General features: G+C 40.0%; 1 protein-coding gene across 3 annotated transcripts in view; it reads left to right on the top strand.

The window, feature by feature from the left end:
* Positions 1-23,206, top strand: part of SEMA6A (semaphorin 6A) — a 115,963-nt gene that overhangs the window by 78,970 nt on the left and 13,787 nt on the right. For 2 of the 3 annotated variants that reach the window (XM_085305392.1, XM_085305393.1), the window contains exons 13-18: positions 187-363; positions 1,103-1,243; positions 1,350-1,430; positions 3,032-3,090; positions 4,897-4,917; positions 12,330-12,494. In XM_085305392.1, the coding sequence (XP_085161518.1) occupies positions 187-363; positions 1,103-1,243; positions 1,350-1,430; positions 3,032-3,090; positions 4,897-4,917; positions 12,330-12,494 (644 nt within the window). The remainder of the gene's footprint in view (positions 1-186; positions 364-1,102; positions 1,244-1,349; positions 1,431-3,031; positions 3,091-4,896; positions 4,918-12,329; positions 12,495-23,206) is intronic. The other variant, XM_085305394.1, reaches the window with a different exon arrangement.

Below are 23,206 nucleotides of genomic sequence, written 5' to 3'. Positions count from 1 at the left end.
AAATTCCCCACCATTTGGGGAGCCCAGCTGGTACAGTCTGTTGACTTACAGTTATTCAACCAGAAAAAGTACTTAAATATGTTATGTGGTTGCTAGAAAGCTATCACAAAGTTATTTGAAGTAGAAAAAGGTGATATAATGAATAACAACCTAATCCTAGTGATGAATGCTGTGTTGTTATTCTAGGTACCGCCTGACCAAAATTGCAGTAGACGCTGCTGCTGGGCCATATCAGAACTACACTGTGGTTTTCTTGGGATCAGAGAAGGGAATCATCCTGAAGTTCTTGGCCCGGACAGGAAACAGCGGTTTCCTGAATGATAGCCTTTTCCTGGAGGAGATGAACATTTACAATCCTGAAAAGTGTGTATCTGATTCTTTGTACTCATGTATCGGTGACTTTGATACTTCCGATTTCCCAGAGAGCAGGTTGTCCCATGAAAAGGGAAATGGCTACAGAAACAGAGTGTTTTGAGTCGTTTCAAATGTTCATTGGCGGGGGGGATGTCTGGTTGTGAGTCTCTACATGGAAATAAAATATTTTTTATTCAATATGTGTAGAAAATAGACCATCCTACGCAGCAGTTGATGGATAATTAAAAGTGAAACTCATCAAAGAAAAGATTAATTTCCTAATCCTAAAAAAAAAAAAAAAAAAAAAAGCTGATTCTTCTCCAACCAACTCACCAACCAGCAAGCCACTCTCCAAGGGAAATTTCCTGGATTTCAGCCTTTCTCAAATATGCCAAGGGAGGTTTTGAAGTGTGCCATAAACATGCAGACACTTCAGCTACTTTTGAGAGCTGGAGAAGAAAAAACACAAAAACTGAAGGGTCCTCAGAGAGCTTGTGCAGTCCCTTTCTACTACTTCTCGTTCCCCTGCCCCATGCCTTTTTAACACTTGCTTAAATATCTTTTTATTGGTATTTCTAATGCCTGTTGTGTATTCTTTATTCTTACCTTGATCAGTTCTCTTTTTCTCAGTTTTTGTTGTTGTTGTTTGTTTGTTTGTTTGTTTCTCTCCAGCTTAAGGAGTCATGACGTTGTCATCGAGTTTCCCAGCAGAACTCCTTTATAACATTATCTCACTTTGTCAAACCAGGTGCAGTTATGACGGAGTGGAAGACAAGCGGATTATGGGTATGCAGCTTGACAGACAAAGCAGTGCCCTTTATGTTGCCTTCTCTACATGTGTCGTAAAAGTTCCCCTGGGACGTTGTGAGCGTCATGGCAAATGTAAAAAGTATGTGTTTTGTGGTAGCACTTGCCCTGTTGTCAGAAGCCGTGATGCCAGGTGTACAGAGCGCTAGAGAACTCAAGAATGCCTCCTTGTTTCCTTCTTTCCTAAGGGCCTGCATAGCATCCAGAGACCCGTACTGTGGCTGGGTGAAGGAGAACGGGGCATGCACACAGCTGGTGCTTGGTGCTAAGTAAGTAATGGCTTTCACTGGATGGACTGTGAGACTCTAACAGTGGCGCCAGGCAGATTTGGACAGAGTTCTTTGAAACGTGGGGCTCTCAGGGAAGAAAAATGTGTGAAGTATTTGTTTCTGCCTTATTTGCATTCTCTGAAATTTCTTGGTGTTTTTTCATGCTAACTCTCGGTTGGTAACTGTTGAAAGAGGAGGAAGAAGAAAATGAAAGAACCATGCTAAGGGCCACGTGTTGTTGAAAGGAGGGAACTGGATAAGTATGTCTGGACCAGCCCATGCTGGAGCCATCACAGCTGATTAAAGAGGCAATAGAATCTAAATTAGGTTACTGAAGCAGTTTGTCCACTGAAAACAAAACCAGTCCTTCTAATTTACTGTGCATTACTAAGAGGAATCACAAAGCATGGTAAGAGCTGAAAGCAGAGTCAGAGAAGTGCTGGATCTCCCTTTGCTTTAACAGTAGAATTTATTTTTTTATAATAACAAAAGGCTCTGAGAGCTTGCTTAAATACAGTTACTAAAGCCTCCTTGTAGGGAACAGATCTACTTCAGAGCTCTCTTTTCTTGGCTACATCTGACATGCCTCACACTCACCTGCTTTGAGGTATGGTTATATTTCCTCAAGACAGTAGTATAAGTGTGGTGTAAACAGCAGATAGTCTCAATAGCCCTACAGCAGCCCAGCTTAACCATGCTTCTGTTTTGGTCTTCAGTAAACAGGATGGATGAGTTATCATTCATATGCTTGTGTGAGATTCTTAATTTGCTCTTTTAATTTAGATTGTTTTGTTAATGATCCAGTGTGGATATTATAGCTATATCTATATATGCATTATTACAAGTGTGGCTTGTTCCTGACAGAACATTTGGTAAAACAATGTTAAAGTCCATCTGCGCGTATACCAGTTTTTCTCAAAAAACTTACCAGCATTCTGAAAAGTATTTGAGGTTTTTTCCCACTTGCCATAGCAAGATTTTCATGATTTCTGTACCTTACTCACCAAAATGGCTCCCGTATTTACCAATACATCCATGAAGACAGTGACAGCGCAGCTTGCTGTGGTGCAGTCCACAGGTGAGCTAAGCAGGTAGCTCTCAATCCAGTGCATAGATTTTATGAAGGAAATCCAGAACAACTGTTAAGCTGGCTGGTGAGCTTTAAATTATCCAACAGGAACAGTCTTTAGGTGCCCTTCTGGAGTAGGTGGCAGTTGAACAGGAATTTTAAGAACTTAAGAGTCCAGAACTGGGTGCCTATGAGAGTAATCAAGCCTCTCAGAGGTGTCAGCTAGAAAAGCCTGTAAGCATTTATAGATACAGTTTAAGTTCAGTGCTTTTGCAATCTGGGCCTAGGGCCTTGCACTGAACTTAAGTTCAGTGCAGTACCTAAATATCCTTGAAAATGCAGGTTGCATCATAAGAAGCAAAAGAATAATTAGGAGATGACAAATAAATGCCTACGTTGCAATTTTTCAGGCTGTGTTTGGAAGTGGCCAGTTTCACTGTGTCTTCATTTCAGTTGTAGGTCTGATAATTTATTTCTGGTAGTGTCTGTGACTGTTGTTATTCATACCATTATGTTTCTTTCTATTATTTAGACTGGCATTTGAACAGGACATAGAACATGGCAATACAGATGGCCTGGGTGACTGCCAAAGTAAGCAAGTTTTTACTCTCCATTTACTATGTGTTACAGAATCCTTCTGAGTGCCTCAAATCACCATTACCTGTCAGGTGGTGCCGTAGCAGTCTAAGGCACAATGGGGACATGAACTGTGGCTAAAGAAGCAGGTTCAAGAGGAACATTTGTTTAAACATGTTTAAAGAAAATATCCCAGTTGGTGTGATTTATACAAACACCGGACTTTATAATGGTTACGAGGTGAGAAAACCCTAGCTTTAGAGGATATTAATTATAACAATGATACAATGAACTGAACATTCATTTTCTTTATCAGCCACAGTGGATGAGCTAGTTTGTTTATGCAGATGTGCAGAAAGGGCTTGGTTTCTTGTTGTAGATGGTGACTTGGACTGCACTTCCGTGCAAGACAGGGAGACAGTGAGAATACCTTTTTTGGTTCACATCCAGAATCAAGAAGTGGGAAATACTTAATTTGTGGGCCTTTACTGGATTTTACACATAAGCTGAGGTTCAGGGTGAGACACTACTGATCCTACCAAAGGAACCTTAATGATAAAACCTAGACACTAACAAAGTGAGTGGGAAGCATCCTTTAAATAGTCATGTTTTGCACTGAGSTATTTACCTCACTTGCCCTGTATGCAAAGAAACTTTGCGTGCTGAATTCTGAGCCTTCAAGAATACCAACAGCTGTGTTAAGACGGCTCTTGTTCCAAATGTTCTTGCCAGGTTCAGTTTAATTCTGAGCCCCAAATATTATTTATAAACTTCATGACACCAAGAATCACATTCTTTTTGGTGTCATTTGCGCTGGTGCCTGTAGATGCAATAAAAGGGCTGAAGCTGAAGAGATAATGTACTGTGGGTCATTACTTTGGGAATGGAGAGCAAAATAACAGAGGGCTAGAGCATGCCCCAGGATACAGTGCAGGCCAGCTTCTTTGGGGAGTGCTGGGGCCTTCCCATGCCTTACACATTCTTTTTCAAGGGTTATTTATTATTGTGATCACTGTGTTTAAGGGAGTTCAAGGATTTCAGCCTCTACATTTCTCCATCTTAGCTATACTTCCCTCTGTTTTTTTACCCTAAGATAAGATTACTTGGGTAGTCTCTGGTTTTTGAATGGAGTGTACACATAGTCCCTCCTGTGCCTGTTGTAAAATGGGATAGCACGAAAATCAGGTCAGTACCCAGCTGGTACAATTTTGTCCTTTTCAGATATCAACTTAGTTCTGTTCTTCTTGGCCAAGACAGGAGTAGAGTGTACATAATATCAGTTATATATGAAAAGAGAGTAGGAAATGATTCAGAAAGAGCAAGTTGTGCTCATGGAGAGAGATCCACTCCTGCGCAGGGAACAACAAAGCCAATACCCTGCCTAAATCCCTCTTAAGACCTGAATGATGCATTGAACCTTGGCATTGCGCAGGGGTAGATTTCACTCCATGCTAACCCGGCTGATCTTATTACTTCATGTGATCTTATATCATGTGAGTTTTGTCCTCATTGACTCACGTTGTTGGCTGCATCACTTAATGTGCCTCGTGTTAAATTAGGACTGATCTTGCAAAGAAAGCCATGGCAGGGAAAAAAATGGTCTTCCAACTTGATATCCCTTGCACAGGGCAAGTCATGAATACTTTAAGGTCAGACACTGTTTTCAGGTATGTCTGAACGTTGGTTTTGCCTGGGTCCTTAGGGTACTGATCACATACGTATAAATATCAGCTGAAGCATAAAAGGTTACTAGCAGCAAACAGTTAACAAGAAAAAAAAAAGAGAGAAATAATGATTTTTCCCCTGTTATTTTTCTTTCAGATTCCTTCGTAGCCCTGAATGGTAAGGAAGTTCTTAGTTTCATTATTTATTGTCAGCAAATCAATTCTGGAGGAATCATTTTTACTAAACTTTGAAGTATTTCCACACTTCTGTTTTATTTAATGTTTCTTCCTGATTTATTTTTTTCATAGACATTTCAACTGCTTCACCTGATCATGAAATGTCTTACAACACAGTGTATGGTCAGTTTATGGATGTTTTAAAAAATTCTCCCCAGATCTTTGTGTTAGCTAGTATTTCCTGTCCTTAAATAGTCATTACCCTTTTTTGTTTGTTTTTTCTAGTTTTTTGAGGGCCTGATTCACTAATTGCAAATAAGATTAAGCTATACTTCYTGATTTTTCAATCCTTCTTTTCTTAGTCTTCCCTCAAAACTCAGTTGAATTAGTCATGTGTGGCCAATTTTAACACCAGTCCAGCAAACATGATAAAGAACATGCTTCATGTGAACACTCAGGAGAACAACACTTAGGTATAGTGATACATTTTACCTCTTCACTGGAAAAAAAGAAGATAGCACTTTGGATCCCACTCACAATTACTCCAGGCTGGTGTCTTTACTGCGACAGCAGCCAGTCACAGCTACCTCAGGGAAAGGAGCAGAACTGTGCCTGGGTTAAAGAAATAGATCTCATGAGGAAAATTGAGCTGTTGCCCATGTCAGCTGTGGCTGGATTATGCCTTGAATCCTAAAGGTTTCTCTCACTACTAGACTGAGTCATTTATGTCATCTGCACTTGCAATATCTTAATGCTTTGGTGGTGCTCTGGTCTGTGAGAACAAGGCAATTCACACAGCAGATTAAATGACCAGAGCTGAAGAGGAGCATTCCTGGTAGCCTAGAGAAGTAGTCTCCCTCCAGGCAACTGTTAATCTGCACTCACAGTGCAGATTTGTGCCACTTTGCTCTGTCTATTTGGAAGTGGATTGCACTAAAGTGTAAGTAGGCACTTGGAGTGCAGAATAAGTACATAAATGGGGAATTACTGCAGAATAAATAATTGCTTTAAATTCAAACCTAGAATTATATTGCAATAGCTTCTCTTTTTAGACAGCCTGAACAAAGACAAGCACTCACAAACTGAGAGGATGTGTAGTAGTGCTCCCAGTGAAGTCAGTGGCAAATTTCTGTGTGGGATGGGAGCTTACTTCAGAGGTTTCTTTAAGGCAGTACAAGACTTAACAGTCCATCAAAGCTGGGGCAATTACCATATGTTTGGCTGAACATAACTAAGTATAGGTTAATGTGCAGTGGTGATGGTACACCTTAGATTGATCCCTTCATCTTGTGCCTACGAAATATGTAAGTACAAAACAGAACCAACAACAGCTCAGTAAAGCAGAATATAAATAGCTGCAGACACAGTAATACTGCTCAGTGATAAAAAGAAATAAAATAAAAGTCCCCTTTTTTATTATCAGGAAATGGAAAATGTGCAGGTGAAACTTGTTTGCAAGTATGATAATGAAAACCAGTGAAGGCAGTATACACAAAATCAAAGACAGGTTGAGACTTTGTAATGTATGGAATGCTGATGGTTTAATCTGAATATATAGCTCGTACTTTCCTGCAGTTGAAAATTGTTATATTTCCAATACACAAAGCAGTAATTAAATAATAATAATAATAAAATCCATACTGCTGAATCTGAAGAAAAAGTGAATGGCCTTGGGCATAGTAATGATGTACAAGGAATGCCTTAGGATTCCAATTCTAAGTTCACCCACAGCCTTCCCAGTTGTAGCTGTAGGGCTGTAGTTCTGGATCCCATCTGCTACCATAGTAGTAGGGACTCTAGCAAAAGCAAATCTTTTCATCTGAATATTGAATCAAGAAAATGGCCAAATGAGAGGCAAAGGGAAAAAAGTTACAGTCCCAAAGGRCATAGGTAACAAAAGGAGTCAGTTCTACTGTCTGTGCATGTCAAGCCCAAACACAGATGCAATTTACTGAATTAGGTTCTTAAAATAGGATCCTGCTACCAGATGCAATGGAGAAATGCTGAGCCAACATTAAGTTTGGTTCCCATTCATGCCGTTTCTTTCACAGGTGATTTCACTGACATTCCTTGGGTAGATCATGATACATGGTCACTAGGCAAGACAGCTCTTCTATGAGTTTGTTTGAAATACCAGTTCTAATGTTACTGCATAGCTGGCAGTCAGTCTTTTCACCTACTGTGCACTCAGGCAAAATACATAAGGAAAATGTGTTAGTCACCTCTATTCATCTTCCACATGAGGTGTTTTTTTTTTAAAAAAAAAAAAAAAGCCAATAATACTCAGTGAACTAGTCTGAGTAAACATGCTTATGTTTGCTAACTGTTATGGCTGCTCTGAGTCATTYTTTTGCATAAGAAAGCTAAATTTTTATAAATGGTGGTTTTGTGTTATTGAGTACAATTAAATGCATAAGTAAATGGTGTTTCATAATGGATTAAACCTCAGAAGAGTGAGGTATACCAGAATGTCAATCAAGTGCATGCTCAGGGTGCCTTTGGATCTGGTGGTTTAAATATATCCAAAGGCATCTGAAACTCCAGATGCAAAAGACGTCTTAAGGCCTAATTCTCCTCTCACTTGATTTATACCGATATAAATCAGCTCACTTCAGTGGACTTACTGCCAATCTGTACCAGTGTAAATGAAAGGAGAATCAAGACCTTAATCTTTGTATTCTTGGCATCGGCCACCTCCTGAATTTGGCAGATGGGCTCTCTTTTCTGGGGCAACATCGCATGATCAGTTGTAAACAAGCAACAAAGTGCAGAGTCCAGAGATGACTCTTCAAGTACATTCCCTTTTCACACCCAAGGAGAAGATAGCATACTGAAGGTCTGCCTGCTGAAGGAGGGAAATGATGCAAGAGCCACAGACTAAAATAAAAAGATTAGGCTAGATTCCTCTGCAAAATTGAAAGCAGCTTCAATTACGTTTGGAAATATGAATTCTTAGTGAATTGGGCCCTTATTTTACCCCCTAGCCACATTCCTTTCTCCCTCTGTAGTATTGATTTAGCTTTTCCCTCTAATTGTCTAATTAGGTTGCTCTAGCTGTTAATAGGATAGTGTGTGGACATCTTAACCTCTAGTATCCTAATGACTTGTGCATATTAGAGCAACTATCGAATATATATTGAATCCCTGTCTTTGTTTTAAAGCAGAAGAAAAATCTCCTTATATTTTACAAGTACACTTCAGAAAGCCGTAGTGCAGCCCTTTTGAATCATTATCCATGCTCATAGACATGAAGTATTTTTACTCTCCGTGTATTACTGTGATTACAGCATTCCAAATTAGAAGTTTTGTGAATAATTGAAGCACCTAAAACAGTTTTTTTTTAAGTGTATGTTGTTTTACATAYTTGCTTTAAATGGAGAAGAAAGCACTGTATCTGCAGTTTTTTCCAATGGATTGTTTTAAAACAAAGGCAGAATTGTTATTTTAGCTCTTTAGGTGCAGTAAAACCTAGCCTATGCCAAATAGAAGTATTGGCCGCATCTCACACATGCTAAAGCCTCCTTGAATTACAGCAAAGCCTGTTTATGTAGTCAGTGTGGTAAAAATGGTGTAATGAAAAACAGGTCCATTACGTTTTGCAAGCTATACAGCACGTTGTGAAGGTTTAGTAATGGCTGTGAGTGAAAGGACCAGGACTAGGTTGCCTGCAACTTCAGTCTTTGTTTATGAGAGTAACTTAACTAGCTCATACATCTGTGGTGCCACTCTGCTTAAAGGTGAATTTCACACAGTGGGACACAGTAATATTGCTTATGGGATCAGCCACTGCCCAGTAGTAACTGTTGGCAGAATATGGTCTTCACACAACTGAGAAAGGTTATTAAACTCTCCTGCCCTGCTTCCTCTTTCTAGTAAATCAAATGGAAGAAAGTTTGTCTCAATACATGTGGAAAATTGTTTCTTGATGTGTACTAGAATAACACATTAGTAATAAAGCGTATAGTCTGATTTCTCACATTTGTGTGAAACCCTTCTCTACCTAACTACCATCTGGTACACATTAATATCGTCACAAAGTCCTAGCTTTCCATTACGAAGGAGTTCTCTGTGTATTTGTAGCATATGGTTCAGGAAATCTTTTTGCAGAAAATGTGTCCCTAAGGCATATATTTCCTCTAGATTACTGTATTAAGAAATGTTTTTCTTCAGCTATACTTACGGCTTTTCCTTAAAATTGCCTCTTGAACGCACCTAAATTGAAAGTGTCTGGACAGAGATATGGGCATAAACTGCATATCATACACATGTATAAAATATGACTGCTACTTGGCAAGACTTTCTTCTCCTCTACTTCCTTATCAAGCTATGACTAATTRCTTTCTTATGTTGAGTGCAGCACTATTTGTAGGCTGACCAAATATTGTACACATTATTGTGGTTGTTGAATGAGATATTAACCCAAAGACTGGAACCCCATGAATGCTGGCAGTATGGTTTAGTCTTTAGGGAAAAGAAGACATGGAAAGCTCATAATTTCCACTTTCTGGCCTRTTTTTTGTCTCGTTGCTTCTCTTATTTCTTGGGGATGAGTACAGGAGTTGACAAGCATAAAATGGTATAAAAGTGAAAGCTTTACCATTCCACGTATTCTTGCTTCAAGAGAGCACATGCTTTCTCTAGCTGGATCTGTACCAGTCCTGTTGGAAACAGGCAGCCCTGTGGAACTGCCGCAGAGCAGGCAGCAAATTTGGATTGGAATCGATTCATCAAAATGTTACCACTATATCCAGCCATGCTCTGTGGCTTATGGAAACCTTTTAGAAGTGGATAATCTGCTTGGCTTTGCTTTTCAGTTTGAGCAACATTAAAAAACTTCATCTTCAAACAAAATACAGCCTCTAATTTGCAGTGTTAAAGAAAGACRGCTGGTGGAAAATCACACTTTCCGTCATGAGGGACAGAGAATGATACAGTGCCCTTGTCAGTTTAAGCCTTCAGCTTGAGGTCCATGCTATGTTAATCATGTTAATGATCAGCTGTAGCATCTGAAGCCTGGATCCATGGTGAAAACACTGTGAATCTGACCAACTTGCCYTGCAAAGTGTAACAAAATGCAAAATTCAGTCCAGAGTGCTGTCCAAAATACAATTCAGAGTATAATCCTGTGCAATAAATCAGAAAGGCCCCTCGAAAGTATATGGAGGAGCACAGACATCATCTTTTCCAAGGTCATTAAAATTCAGCAGGACTTCCTTAAATCATAGGAACATCTTAATAGAAGCTACATTTCTCTCTTTTTTTTTTTTTTTTTTTTTTTTGAATGCATTAGTAGTTCAATCTTGTGAAGCTGTTAAAAGGGCTAGATAAAACTAAGGCATAGGTGCATCGAAAAGCTTGGCAACATTGGTGACCAACATTTAGATTTTTTTTTTTTTGCTAGAATGGAATTGGGCATCCTAGGTACATCAACCCTCTATGCACAGCAGAGAATTAAGYTTCTCAGAGTAGGGTCTGGAATGTCTTAAGATCCAGAAGCCACCAAAATCATCCTTTTCTAGATACAGTTTCTCAAAGCTTTATTTTTATCTAGTGACTATTTTAGTATAAAATACTGAAGCATAGTCTTTTTCCTTCCCACCTCTATGTCTTCACCATGAGGCTCCAAATTTGGGTTCCTTGTGTTGTTGCCACGAGGTTCCAAATTTGGGCTCCTKTTGTTGCTGTGTTTTTACCCTACAAAGTTGTGAATTTTTTTCTTGAACAGTGGTACAACATAAGGGAAGGAATAGAATACCSCCCTGCTAGGGCAGCCTATAGCCTGGTGAGTGAACTGCTCTCTACGGGAGACTCCCATCTAAGGAAAGAAAATTAAGTTGCTAGGCTGTTCAAAAGAAGCAGGGAGCAAAAGAGGACTGCTATGCGCCTATCTAGCAGGATCTTAGAATAAAGCATTATCAGAAATTTCTATCTGAGCAATCTGATTCTGTTGGTTTAAGTCTGAGCATGTTTTGAAAGTGCCTGTCTTGCCCGGTTCTTTCAGGAAAGTAGGTAAAGGGAAATGTAGTTATGCCAGGTCAAATCAACTAGGCCTAGAGCTATCTGAGTCCTGCTGAAAATGACTCATTTTGATCACATGCCAAAAGGGGACTTTCAGAGACACCCAGAATTTTAAGGTCAAAATGTTGTGATGTTAGTGGAGTTCAGGAGTTCCAGACTGAAACTTCAGATTCAGAGACCTAGACTCCAAATACGTCACACTTTGGGTGCTGACATACCTCTTGGGATATAGCTGTAAAGGACATACTAATTTACAAATACCTCTCTGCCCAAGCCAAACCACTGTTAATATTGCTTTGTGTTTCCCGCAGGSCATGTTCTGTAAACATGGTGTTTGTTAGGGTGTATTCAGTCAGAAGGGATTTCTTCAGCATGCTTATTAAGAACAGCAATAATGATGTGTAGGATAGCTGTAAAATTTAGTGAAACAGGGCTATAAATTTCTCCTAAACTTCTGCAGTCAAGATGATTGCGCTGAATTCCAGTGCCTACGTAACAAATACAAGGTGGATTAGATTCTGAACGTTTCTCCTTATAACAGGCAAGTGAATGTTTGAAGGGGTCCAGAAAGAATAAAAATGCCAAATCTCTGCCTGAAGAGGGCTAATAGCCAAGTGTGATTTGAAGGCTATAGAGCTGGAATTATGAGTTCTTGAACAGATTCATGTAGTAAGGTATTGCCTTCATTGTTAATTCAAGCAGAAATACTGTTTGGTTTCTTGCTGGCTGTGCTTATCCCAGAGCCATTTTAGAACATCTGCTTGGACAAGACCCACGGAGAGCGTACACGTGGGTGTGAGGTGCTGATAGGCCCTGTACGTGTGCCATACAAAGGGTAATGCCCCAGCGTGAACRCCCAGGTTCTGGGCAGCCTTTTATTCCCTCTGGGACAGGAGGCAGAGAGCAGCTGATGACGTCATTTTGCAGTTCAACTGGCATTCCCCTTTAGTTTTGGCCTTATTAGAAGTYGTTTCATTTTAATGCTTAAATTGTTTTTTATTGTTTGTTAACTAAACAATTGCCAAACATTTTGGATTTACATTTCAGTGTCAGTCAAGCCTGTATACTGAATTCAGCTGAAAGAATATTTGATTCAAATGAAGTGCACTCACACTGTTCTGCTCTCGCTCAACTCTGTTGAGTGAAAACACACAGCTTTGAATTCAGCTGCCGCCAAAGGCATGTGCATACCTATTAACAATGGTTTGTCTGGCTGATCTGAAAGGTTCAAGTTCTGTACTTCCTTTGGGCAGTGCTTTGAAAGACTTTTTAAAACATTACTCAGTCTAAGACATTCATCCGTCACTGARGAAAAGCAATGCTTACACTCCTGAGATAGCGTGGTAAGTGACTAATGAGACTTGTCTTCCCTAACTGTATTTATAATGTAAACAGGACACTCCAGTTCACTAGTTCCAAGCACCACCACCTCTGACTCTCGCGCTCGACAGGGTTATGATACTAGGGGACGCATGCTGGATTGGAAGGATCCGGTTGACTCATCTGAAAATACAGATCCATATGTGGCAGTTTCATCCCATAATCATCAAGACAAGAAGGGTAAGGCCTTGGAAATGACTTCCTGTGGTGGAGGGGGGTGGAGGACTAAGGTGTAACTGCTTCCAGCTGGCTCAGAATAACATAATAAAACTCCTTCAGAACTCCTTCGCTATAGTTGAAAGCTTATCGTAAAGCAGAAACTAGATAGCCAATCTCAAACTCAGTCCTAGATACTCACTGCCTAAGGGAACCACACAAAACAAATAGGAGTGTATGCCTTTGCAGTGTGTTGTGTGTGTGAATGGAGAGGAGGAACACAGTGGGGACTCTGTTTATATTTGATCTTCCCCGTTGTCTGACTGCAGAAGATTTGTGGCTTTCCATAGTTCTTAAGTGTGCACTTCTACATTGCCTTTTTGTCTGTCTTCCCAGGACAGCRCAACAGATCTCTGCTAATTTTGCATTATTTCTGTCTGAGTTTCGCAATAGTACTCTCACTGACAGATATAGGTACGGCAGCACAAAGGTCTGTACTAATTTAACTTGGTGAGGTTGAAATAACACAGGTCCTAGTAACTGGACCTAGGTCCCAATGTCTTCAGCGAGATCTGAGCATCAAATACTTTTGAGAATTAAAGCTAAGGAGATCATTAGCTTATTTCAAAAGAAGCTTAGGTGACTGCTGGTGGAGACAGATTCTGTGTAGCATTTTTAAAGCCTCAAAATTTAGGTGTTGTTTCAAAGTGTTCAGTGCTGTGTTCCACTTTGAAGCATACTTCTGTGTAATACAAGTGACAGCCCTGTCACTTGGCCTCCAGTCTTCCTTTGCTATGCATGAGGAGAATTAGGCAGAAAATTGCCTGAACTTGCCACTTGAGCTGCTTAGAAAAGAAGTTCTCCTCCTAAATAGGGATGATGGTGCTCCCTCAGTCCATCATGGCCTTCATCATTCTCTCAGTTCCTTTTAATCAGTATTTCAGAGATTAAAATAGTTCCTTTGTAAGTTGGAGACTTGGATCCATATAGCTCCTCTGCTTAGTGAAATTTGACTCCCTCTTCTTTCTTCTCTAGGGTGTTCTCAGGTCTGTTCTTTCAGTCTCTTCTATGTTGAAGATGTTCCATCCTGTACGGACTAATTAAGTACGCAGTGGGCCAGAAGGAGGATGTTTATAAGCAAATCTCACTTGCTGAGTGTTAGGGTATGCACCACGGGTGAGGACACACATGGGCTTCAGTCCTTGCTGYTATGAATACTTTATATAAAACACTTAAAATATTAATTGAAATGTGGATTCCAGTCTCTACTGTTCATGCATTTTACATGAAAAACTCATTAGATAAAAGCATCAGCTGTTCTTAGAGAAGCTACTAGTATGCCTGACCTCCTGCTCTGAGTTGTCTGCCCAAGCTACTACGTTTCTAAATCATGCTCCTTCCCCTCTCTCTGACCCACTGAATCTCTGAATTCTCTACATGCACTGTGGAGACTTTAAGCAGAGGGTAATAAGCACATTAACATTGCAGAACAGCTTTTAGCAGAGCTGCACAAACAGCTGACAGCAGTCTGGATCCAGACTATGAATTTGTAGTGCCTGGAATTTAYAGCTGCTCCAGATGCACAGTGCCTCCCATGATCCTGTGAATATCCTGGATTTCTCACTGGRCTCTCCAGGATTGACTGCAAAGAACCTTCACAGTTCCCAGCCATGAAGGCGATGTATATCACCTGGCTGACCCAGCAGGGCTGGAGCATGAAGCATTTTCCAGCAGAGGAGACTGGTCAAATTGGGCAAGAGATCCAGAATATTTCCTAAGAGGTCATGGTGACAATTAATGTAGAAGCCCTAGCTTTTAGGCTTGGTGGCAGGAAATGGGGTACAAGGGTTTGAATTCCCTCAGGCAGGTTTCCCACCTTATAGCAATTAGCCCTTCCTGCGGAGGGAAAAAAAAGGGGGGGGGGGATAGGGGGAGAAACTGCCATTTTCTCCTCTTCCTTTAGCTGGGATTTAGAAGTGGCTAATGTTCCGAGGTATTTTTCAGAGCCTGATCCTTTAGACTTACTTGGAGATAACTGCAAAAACTATGGGGCAAAGACTGTAAATTTCTAGATCAAGCTTAGATGTGAGTTAAGCACAGGCTTCTCAGCATTCTGCAGACTATTGGGCTGCTGAGCTTGTGCAGAAACAGAATTTTAGGCAGTTGCAGTACCCAAGCTCAAACTCTAACTTACGTGGCAAGGGACTGAGGGTGTTGAAGGGAAAAGCTCAGATTCTTATTTCCTGCCTGAGGCTAATCTGAGATACCAACTTTATTTTTGAATTTGAACTGTATTCCTCAGCCCTTGCCCCTCAGCTTCAGATGGGCAATTGAGAAAAAGCAATTTCTAGGTATCATGTATGCAGAGAAGGGAAGGCAAAAAACTTGTATGCCTTTCTAAAGATGGCATGTAGTTTACCTATCACTCCTCTTTACTCTGAGGAATACATCAGTGACAACGATGACAGCAGAAAAATAAGCATTTTTTTCTGTCCAATCTCTTGGTAATACCTGATACTCAAAATGCTTGAGATTAGAGGCCGTTTCTTAGAAAATGCAGTGTTCCCTCTTCCAAAAGATAGTGGTGTCTTTCTCCTCCTGCAGAAAGCAAGGGATGTCATTAAGCAGACTTGATGAGGAAGGAGAGAAGAGATCCTTGAGCCCAGGTCTTCTGCTGATGTCAGTCACAGAGCTGCGTCAAAAATTGCCAGTAGTGGAAGATCTGGCCCTAGAGGAATGCAGAGATGTTTATGCATTTTAATGGCGCTGTTTGTTGTGTGTGGTTCCCACAGATCTTTTACAGGAGTGCTTAATAGATGGAATCTTACCTCTTAAAGGCATCTTGTATGCCAGTAGCAGCTTTCAGAGGAGCATGCAGTGAAAATATTAATAAATGTATAACTGTTGGATTCTAATCATTTTCACTTCAGTACACTGACTGATTAGGTGGCTTATATTGAATAGTTCCCTCCCTAGGGAGTGATGGTTACCAAAGAGCCTTATTAGCACTTGACAGGGTCATTTAAATATCATGCATTCTTTGATGCCTAATTATGAATATTGACAAAGCTGGAAGCAGTCTACACACAGAACAATGGCGGCAGAGGTGACCGCATGGTTGTTTACCATTACCATCTACTTGTGTGCTGTTACTCCTTACCTTGCCCAGTCAGAGCCGGTCAGCTCCAAAATTACTATTGATTTGTTGCTTTAAAAGGGCAAAGGAAAGAGTTCTTAATGCAAAATTAAATCAGAAAAAAGTTAAACTTACTATCCTTTTATGAGGATTTTGTTTTCACTTTTGCTGTGATTTCTTTTCCCTCACACATTCACAAAGAAAAAAAATATTTTTTTTTAACGTTTTGTTTTGCAAAGTGCTTTGTGGTGTTCTTCATTGGTTGTGTTTAATCCTTTGGACTGTGTTTTCCTGACCTCACAAAAGACTTCTAACTGATCGTACTAATTGTACAGAATCCGCTTGCTGCTTTCTTTTCTGTGACATGGGTGCTTTGGTGATGTCACATCCATCCATATGCTTCACTTTTAATTCAGTGCAGGCATCTCAGGGAATATCTGTGGGGGTGTGAAGAGGGGGTTCTTTAAAATGGTTGACTCATGGGAATGTGACATTTGTGTGCCACAGCTTTAGTAGCTAAATATACTCTGGGATTGTTGTTTCTGAGCTACATCGTATTTCTTGCCAAGATGAAAATGTGTAGTGCAACCCATAGAGTGGGAACTATGTGTTGCCATCCCGCTGGCATTTTCATTTTGGCCATTAAGGAATCCGACCTTCATATTGCAGAATGAAAAATCAGCTCTGATTGGGCAAACTGCACCCTCCTTTTCCTTTTCCTCTCCATCTCCTCCACAAAAGCAGAACAAACAAACAAAAAACCCCACATGTTCCAGAGTATGTTTATGTTTTGTTTTCTTTCTTGCTGTGTTTTTAGTGTTAATTGCGTGTTTCTCACCTCTGTCCAAACGGTTGTCCTCACCTTGCCAACTCTAACCTTCCCTTCTGCTGCCATTGTACTTGGTGTCCCTCCCCGGTAATACAGAGGCTCCCCGTGTGGAATGTTCCAAGGCTTTACCCTGTACTCTGAACAGCACCCTGGCACTCTGCCTCCGTAGCCTAGTCCTACTAACGAAGCTGGAAGTACCCACACGTAGCTGTTGGAGAGGCCGGTACGAAGAAAATGGAGTGATTTTCTTCAGGTGTAGCTGGTCTTCCTCTCCCCTGCCGTTACCCTGCTGGCCCTTCTCTACTGTCTTCTATCCGTCCTGCCTTTCTTTAGAAATGCCTGATGCTTTTCAAGTCCTGGATTCATTAGCACAAACATAGCCAACTGTTTGGTTTTCTCACTCGCTCCCTAGATGTCTGGAGCCTACCCTTTAATCACGGTGTTGATAAATTGGTTGCAAATGTGGCTTATAGTTTGTCAGTTCTGCTACAATTTCTATTCTGCAGTATTCAGAGTGAAAATGCAGGGTTATTCTCAGCAGGCTTAATACTTGTCTTCTTGCTTGTCTCAGCACTCTTGTAAGTAAAGATTACAATGTGGTCTCTCCTTTGAGAGACAAACCCTTTGTCAATATCCATATAATGAAGGTAGAAGGCTGACTGAAAGCGGGACACGGTACACACAGTTCATAGAGTTTAGAGCTGCTGATGTATTTGGATGTAAGGAACTCTACCATAGCTACTGTGTCTGGTAAAATCTGATGGCTTACGTTTCTGCTAACAACGGCAACCCTTCCTCTGATACAGAATTCATAGGCATTATTAACAATAGTCAGCTCACATGTTTGGAGAGGACTGCTACTGGGGAGCCCAAAGGCTGTTCGTTTCAAAATCTGACTCCTGAAAATGTTTCTTATTGTACACAAGTGGCAGTGTTGTTAATTTTTTCTGTGATTATCAGTACTTGAAAGGTTTGCCAAGTGCTGACAATGCTTGTCTCTGGAGAGTTTGCAAATGTGAGGGCAGATTCAGCTCCGGTGAGACAGAATTATGTGAAATTTCAGGTGCTGTTACGATAAAGAGTGTAAAGTGCTGATTTAACAAGATACTTTACAAATAGAGATGAAAGAAAAAATTCCGTGGTAAAGCAAAGCTGCAGACTTTTTGCATAAATTAAACAACTGGTGTTCATCGCGGGAGGGCTGAGTTCTGCACCAGGAAATACATTTGCAGAGTATATTTTTACACAAAATGTTATGATATGCTAAACATACACCTAAAAAGACCTGAAAGATTCCAAACATGTTTTATCTGAGGAAGCAGGGGAAAGTCATCATTATCCTGCTGATATTTTGTAATAATTCAGAAGGGCATTTAAAGTGGCACAAAATTTGTCAAGACTATCTTTTCAGTAAATATTTGCAGGTCTGAGGGGGAGGGTTGGATTTTCAAGGCAAGGTAAATATTCTGTATTTGATTCCTATCATAGTTCTGGCAATCTCAGAAAYAATTGACTGATCCTAAAAAAAAATGTGTTAGGCTAATCAAAGAAGGAGCTGCACTGTAGTTAGTTCTGCATTGATGGGGCCAGGGAAAAGCTGTAAAATCAAAGCATATATGCCTGGAGGAAGTTACACAAATTCACATACTACTGTTGGTGCCCTCTTCCATGTCTCAAACCATTGTCCACACAAAGCTGAATGTTGCAGTTCAGTAGCCCTCTAAGGTGCTGAGGAAGCAATGAAGATAGATGAGACCTGATCCTTCACTTTCTATGCTTTTAAGTATTTTGCCGATAGTCTAGTCAAGAGTGGTGTGAGAAAGGGAACATGGAATTAGTCCTTACTATCTATGATTCTGTATCATTTCTCTGAGATTGAAAGTGAGAGATTTGATTACTTGGAGCTGTAGTGTTCCACAAAAGGATTCGTGTACATGATACAAAATGGTGCATGATTTAGTTCATTTAAACTTTTATAGATCCACATTTAGATTTAAACCTAATTACTTTCCCAATTGGGATTTAAACAAAGGTTGGTTGGATGAGTCTGTGCTAAACAAAGCCCTATAGATTTTTTTTCTTAAAATGTTCTTAGGTGAATTAGCATTAGATTATTGTAAACAGCGCTATAGAGGGGACATTACTTATGTTTGTCACATACAGTAGCTCCTTAGGTGGAATACTAAATTTTTGTCTGTTAAAAACAAGCCCATATTTATCTAGAATGACTGTAATGAGCAACTTGTCCAAGAATAGGATGTCTCAGAAACCAATTATGGTATACCAGGCTCCTCTGGTGTGGGATACCTGTTCGCTCCATGTCAGATAAACACCAGAAAACCATTGTTAACAGTTAAATGGGACCAAATTTTTCAGTAGAGTTTATAGTAGTCAGATTAGCTATATGACAAGACCAGGCTAATAACCAGCAAAAGTGTCAGAAGGCCAGTGAGCTCGCTGTGTTGGAATTGCAGGTATCCTGTGACATATAAAAGGGGACTGTGCAGTCAGGACTAAGGGAACATGACAGACTTGTCTGGAGAAATGTATACTGATCCTTCGTCTGTTCTGTCTTGCATGTACAAGCTGTCTGTTCCCAGAGCTAGAGACAGCTAATCATCTCAGATTGCATACCCAAGCTTAAGCAGCAGCAATAGAAAACTAGGTGCTAATTAATAAAATGGAAAATGAAACTGATGAAAGATGATGACTGATGGAAGCATGTTTCTGACAACAGACTTTCTTCAAACCTGTTTTCACTATATTTTTGTAAGTTTGTATGGGAACAAGAATGAAGAGACAAAGAAGAGGCTGATGCTAGGCACACAGAAAAGGTAACAGAAACCAAATCCATGGGCCATATTCTTAAACGAGTTTTAATCCAAAAAGGGATTGTAACAGAATACAGGGCAGTGGTTTAGAGTGTCTTCTCCATGGCTCATTTTCATTTCAAGCCTTGAACAAAAAGTCCCCAGCTCATTTACTCACAGATTTTCCGTAAGATCCTTTGAAATTGTAAGGAGAGGAGCACTTTCCACAGTGGGAGATGGGCAAGGCTCAGGAAAACAAGATAATAAGGGGGTTTATTCCGAAACACACCAGTTTGCGTGTCCCACTCACATAAATATCTACACTTCATCACTGGAGCTAACTTAAAATTTTCAGAAATGAAAATGTTTCTGCACTCCACTGGCAGTGAGCTGTAAGAAGCAACATATTTCAGGTATAACTAGCAGAAGTGGAACCATAAGTAGCAAGGCAAGAGGCAAGAGACCTTTATTAGACCTTATTACCATTTMTATAGTACCAAAAAAAGGACAGCATTGATAATGGAAGATGTTGTCTCAGTGTGCAGCTTGTGCTTATGAAAATTATTGACAGAGCTTTTCTTTCTGAGTACCTCTCCAAATTACTTGATCCTACAAGTATAAGAAGGGTAAGTCTTAAAATAGAGCTCATCAAATGTCAGATGTGGCTGCAGGAAACAGCAGGTATCCTTGACCTGTAATTGTCCACCTGTGTAGATTTAAAGTCAGGCTATCCATTTGCAGACTGCAATGAGCAATAGAGGCCTGCCTTAGTCAAACAGGGAAAAACTGTCATTGCCCCAGGACCTTGATCTACTTTTTTCAATAAAAGAGGCCACATCTAATTTGTCAAGGCAGCTGCTTGGAGTTCAGGGCATTAGCGCTATTGTCTGCCGGACGCAATTCCCAGCTGCATTCATCCTCAGTCACCCGGAGAGGACAGCCCCACGGAGGAGCACAGAGCGCCCCGCGCTCTGGGCTGACCTGTGTCGTGCTGACATATTTATCAAGAGCTGGGAATTTGCTGTAGGGTATGCTGGCCCCACAGGGCCACTCCTCCGTCGGGAAATAACGGAGAATAATTGGTGGACAGGATGTTAAGTAACACCAAGTTCCATTTTTATAGCATTTATATTGAATATAGGGAGACTTTGTGCAATACAAAGATGCTGAATTAGCAGGAAAAAGTTAGCCCTTTAAATAAAAGATTTCTGAAACAGCTATGAAATTTGAAGGGATTTAATAGCAGAAAATCGTAGAGTTGAAGGAGTCCTAAAGCACCTTTTGGTATTAATTTAATACCAGTGTATAATTAAAATGTCAATACACTGTTAAATTGAAGATATTTGAATAATTCATTTTTCTTATATAGGATATGCCTAAATTCAATAACTATATTAATTAATGGGGAAGATGTCCTGTAGTAATTTTAGGACAATGTAAATGTTGACTGTCCTAGTTCAGAGTACTTTTAGTATGATCTATGGACTGTTTATTAGTTGCTTGCCTCTGTACAGAATACCACTTACATTTTTTTTCATGTAGATAAGCCTTGAGTGAACAATATCAATACCCCATTCTCTGCCTAGGATCCTGACTCTTACTTTTTGTACTTAGTTCTCTTTAAGACTGTAAGAAAGACAAACTTACTTCTTTCTTGTCGGGATGGACCAGAGCCTACTGATTAACAGCACGCAGTTAATTAAAAAATTAAGAGGGCATAATTTAGATTTCACCATCTTAATTTTATTTAATATTAAATAAAAGATAAAAAATGTCATTCCATTTGGAAAGTTAGTCCTTCTTACGAATATCCTTAGTTTAGCCAAGGTGGTTAGGTATGTGCTACTTTGAGCTCTGCAATAGATATTTAGTAAGACACTATAGTCTCTGGACCTCAGTTTCTATTGCTGTGACTTTTGCTAGATTTAAATCACGTGTATTGAGTTTTTCTATGTCAGTGTCTGAGAAAGAGAGTGGGGATAAATATGTTATTATCATGTTGCCAAAAAGAAGTCATCTGTGCATTTATGGAGAGGTTTTGGAGTAGGTAACTGCAAATTTATCATTGTATCAATAGCATGCATTTTGACGTCCTCGTGAGGGGAAAACAAGTGGAATTTGGCCAAGCTGTAAGTTTTTGAAAAACGTCAGTCTGCCCATACCCAGAAGAGACTTGTCACAGTTTGGCAAGTAAATACCTGAACAATTCTATGTGCATTGCATATTGGTGCTATGACCACTAAGTGCATTAACCATCTAACTGATAGTCTGACAGCTCTGTGCCCCAGCAGTTCAGATAGGTCAGAGTCTCTGCTGAAACAAGTTTTAACAGCTCCATTGACTTTAGGAGAGCTAGGGTAGTTTATAAAGAAGTTACTTAGGGAATATTAAGACACATTTCTGGCAAAGCTATACCATTCAGCAAGAATACCCATAATACTCTGAAGCAGTCCCAACAGATAGTCTCCAGACCATTTCCAGCCTCCCATGTCTACCCAAATGGTTAGCCGTGGGTATAAAGTTATAACGCTTCCCACAACAGCCAAGGATTATTATTTTCTAGGAAATAAAATTTCAGTGAAGGTGCAACTTGATAACATTGTCACAACTGTGCAAACTAGACAGCTTTTTCATATGCCCAAGAAGTTTTTTTTTTTTTTAATTGGAAAATAACACCAGCTGCGTGCTGCCAGTAATATGCCATCGTGATAATGCTCTGTCCCATCTTACTCACAATTGTGGTAGAAAATAAAAGAACAGCTGTTTAAAAAAAAAAGAGGGGGGGGGAACAGGCACATTTTTAAAGGCCTCCAAAGATACTGTTATTCACCATCATGTTCTTGTATGAAGAAACAGAGGGATTTTTTGGAGAGCCTGAAGTTCTGCAATTACTAAATGCAAACAGTACCAGCTCAGACAGTGAATTTAGGAGTGCAGAGAAATACCTCTCAAATGGCAGCACACCCAAGCCCTCAATAAAATAATTCCAGAAGTCTTTTGAGAGACACATATTACTACTGCTTCCTTATTCTTAAAATCAGAAAACTTCACTGAGTTCCTGTTTGGAAACGAGCCTAATTGTAATCCTGGGGAAAAAAAATCCCAATCTAGAACACAGTCATTCACATTAGTTAATATAATGAATGTATTTTGTAAGAAATTATGGAAAAAAAAATGAGTAAGCTATCTGTCTCCCCACCTCTGCTTAGTAATTCAAACTCATCGGTCTGGCTAGCTGATCTGGGTGAGTGAAACGGAAGTCATAATGCTAGCTAAAGAGTGAACACCCCTGACTACGTTAAAGACACTAACAAAAGTAGTCTTGTCACTTGATGCAGAATAGGCAGTTGGTAGTTTCTATGAGCACTGGAGAAATTTAATTTCTGCCATCAGTTTATAGCTTCCATCAAATAGTTCAACAATTAGTCATGTGTATTCATTGCTGAATGGCTCCCAATCAGATGGTCCCAAAGAAGGGCCCAGAGCAGGGGTGCCCTCTGTCCCCTCTTCTGTGTCCTCTCTCTGTCAAACCCCTTGCATTCACCACAGAGCCTGCCCAGAGGTTTAGGCGATCACAGCTCATAATAAAGAACATTGCTCTTTTTTTTTGTAGATAACATCCTGCTTTATCTCTATAAAACACTAGTCTCTATTCAGTGCCTTGTAGAGAACTTATAGTCCTACCACACTTTATATGCTTTTTGTCTAAATATGGCCAAGCTAGAGACGATGCCTTTAGGCACTCATCCAGTAAGACTAATTAATTTTCCATACCCAGTGGACCCTAGGGGGATTTGTATACCTCAGTGTGAAGTTCTCAGCCACTGAACTAAGTAATGCCAAATCACCAAGTACTTTCAGATATCCAGCATCACGACCTGCAAAGACAATAGTTTATCACCACTTATTCTTGGCAAAACAACTCAATAACACCAAATATGCTTCCTCAAAAGTTTTGGCC

Source organism: Rhea americana, unplaced genomic scaffold (genome assembly GCF_003343005.1).
Source record: "Rhea americana isolate MKP2758 unplaced genomic scaffold, rheAme1 scaffold_22, whole genome shotgun sequence".
Taxonomy (NCBI): Eukaryota; Metazoa; Chordata; class Aves; order Rheiformes; family Rheidae; genus Rhea; species Rhea americana.
This window is presented reverse-complemented; position numbering and strand designations above follow the sequence as displayed.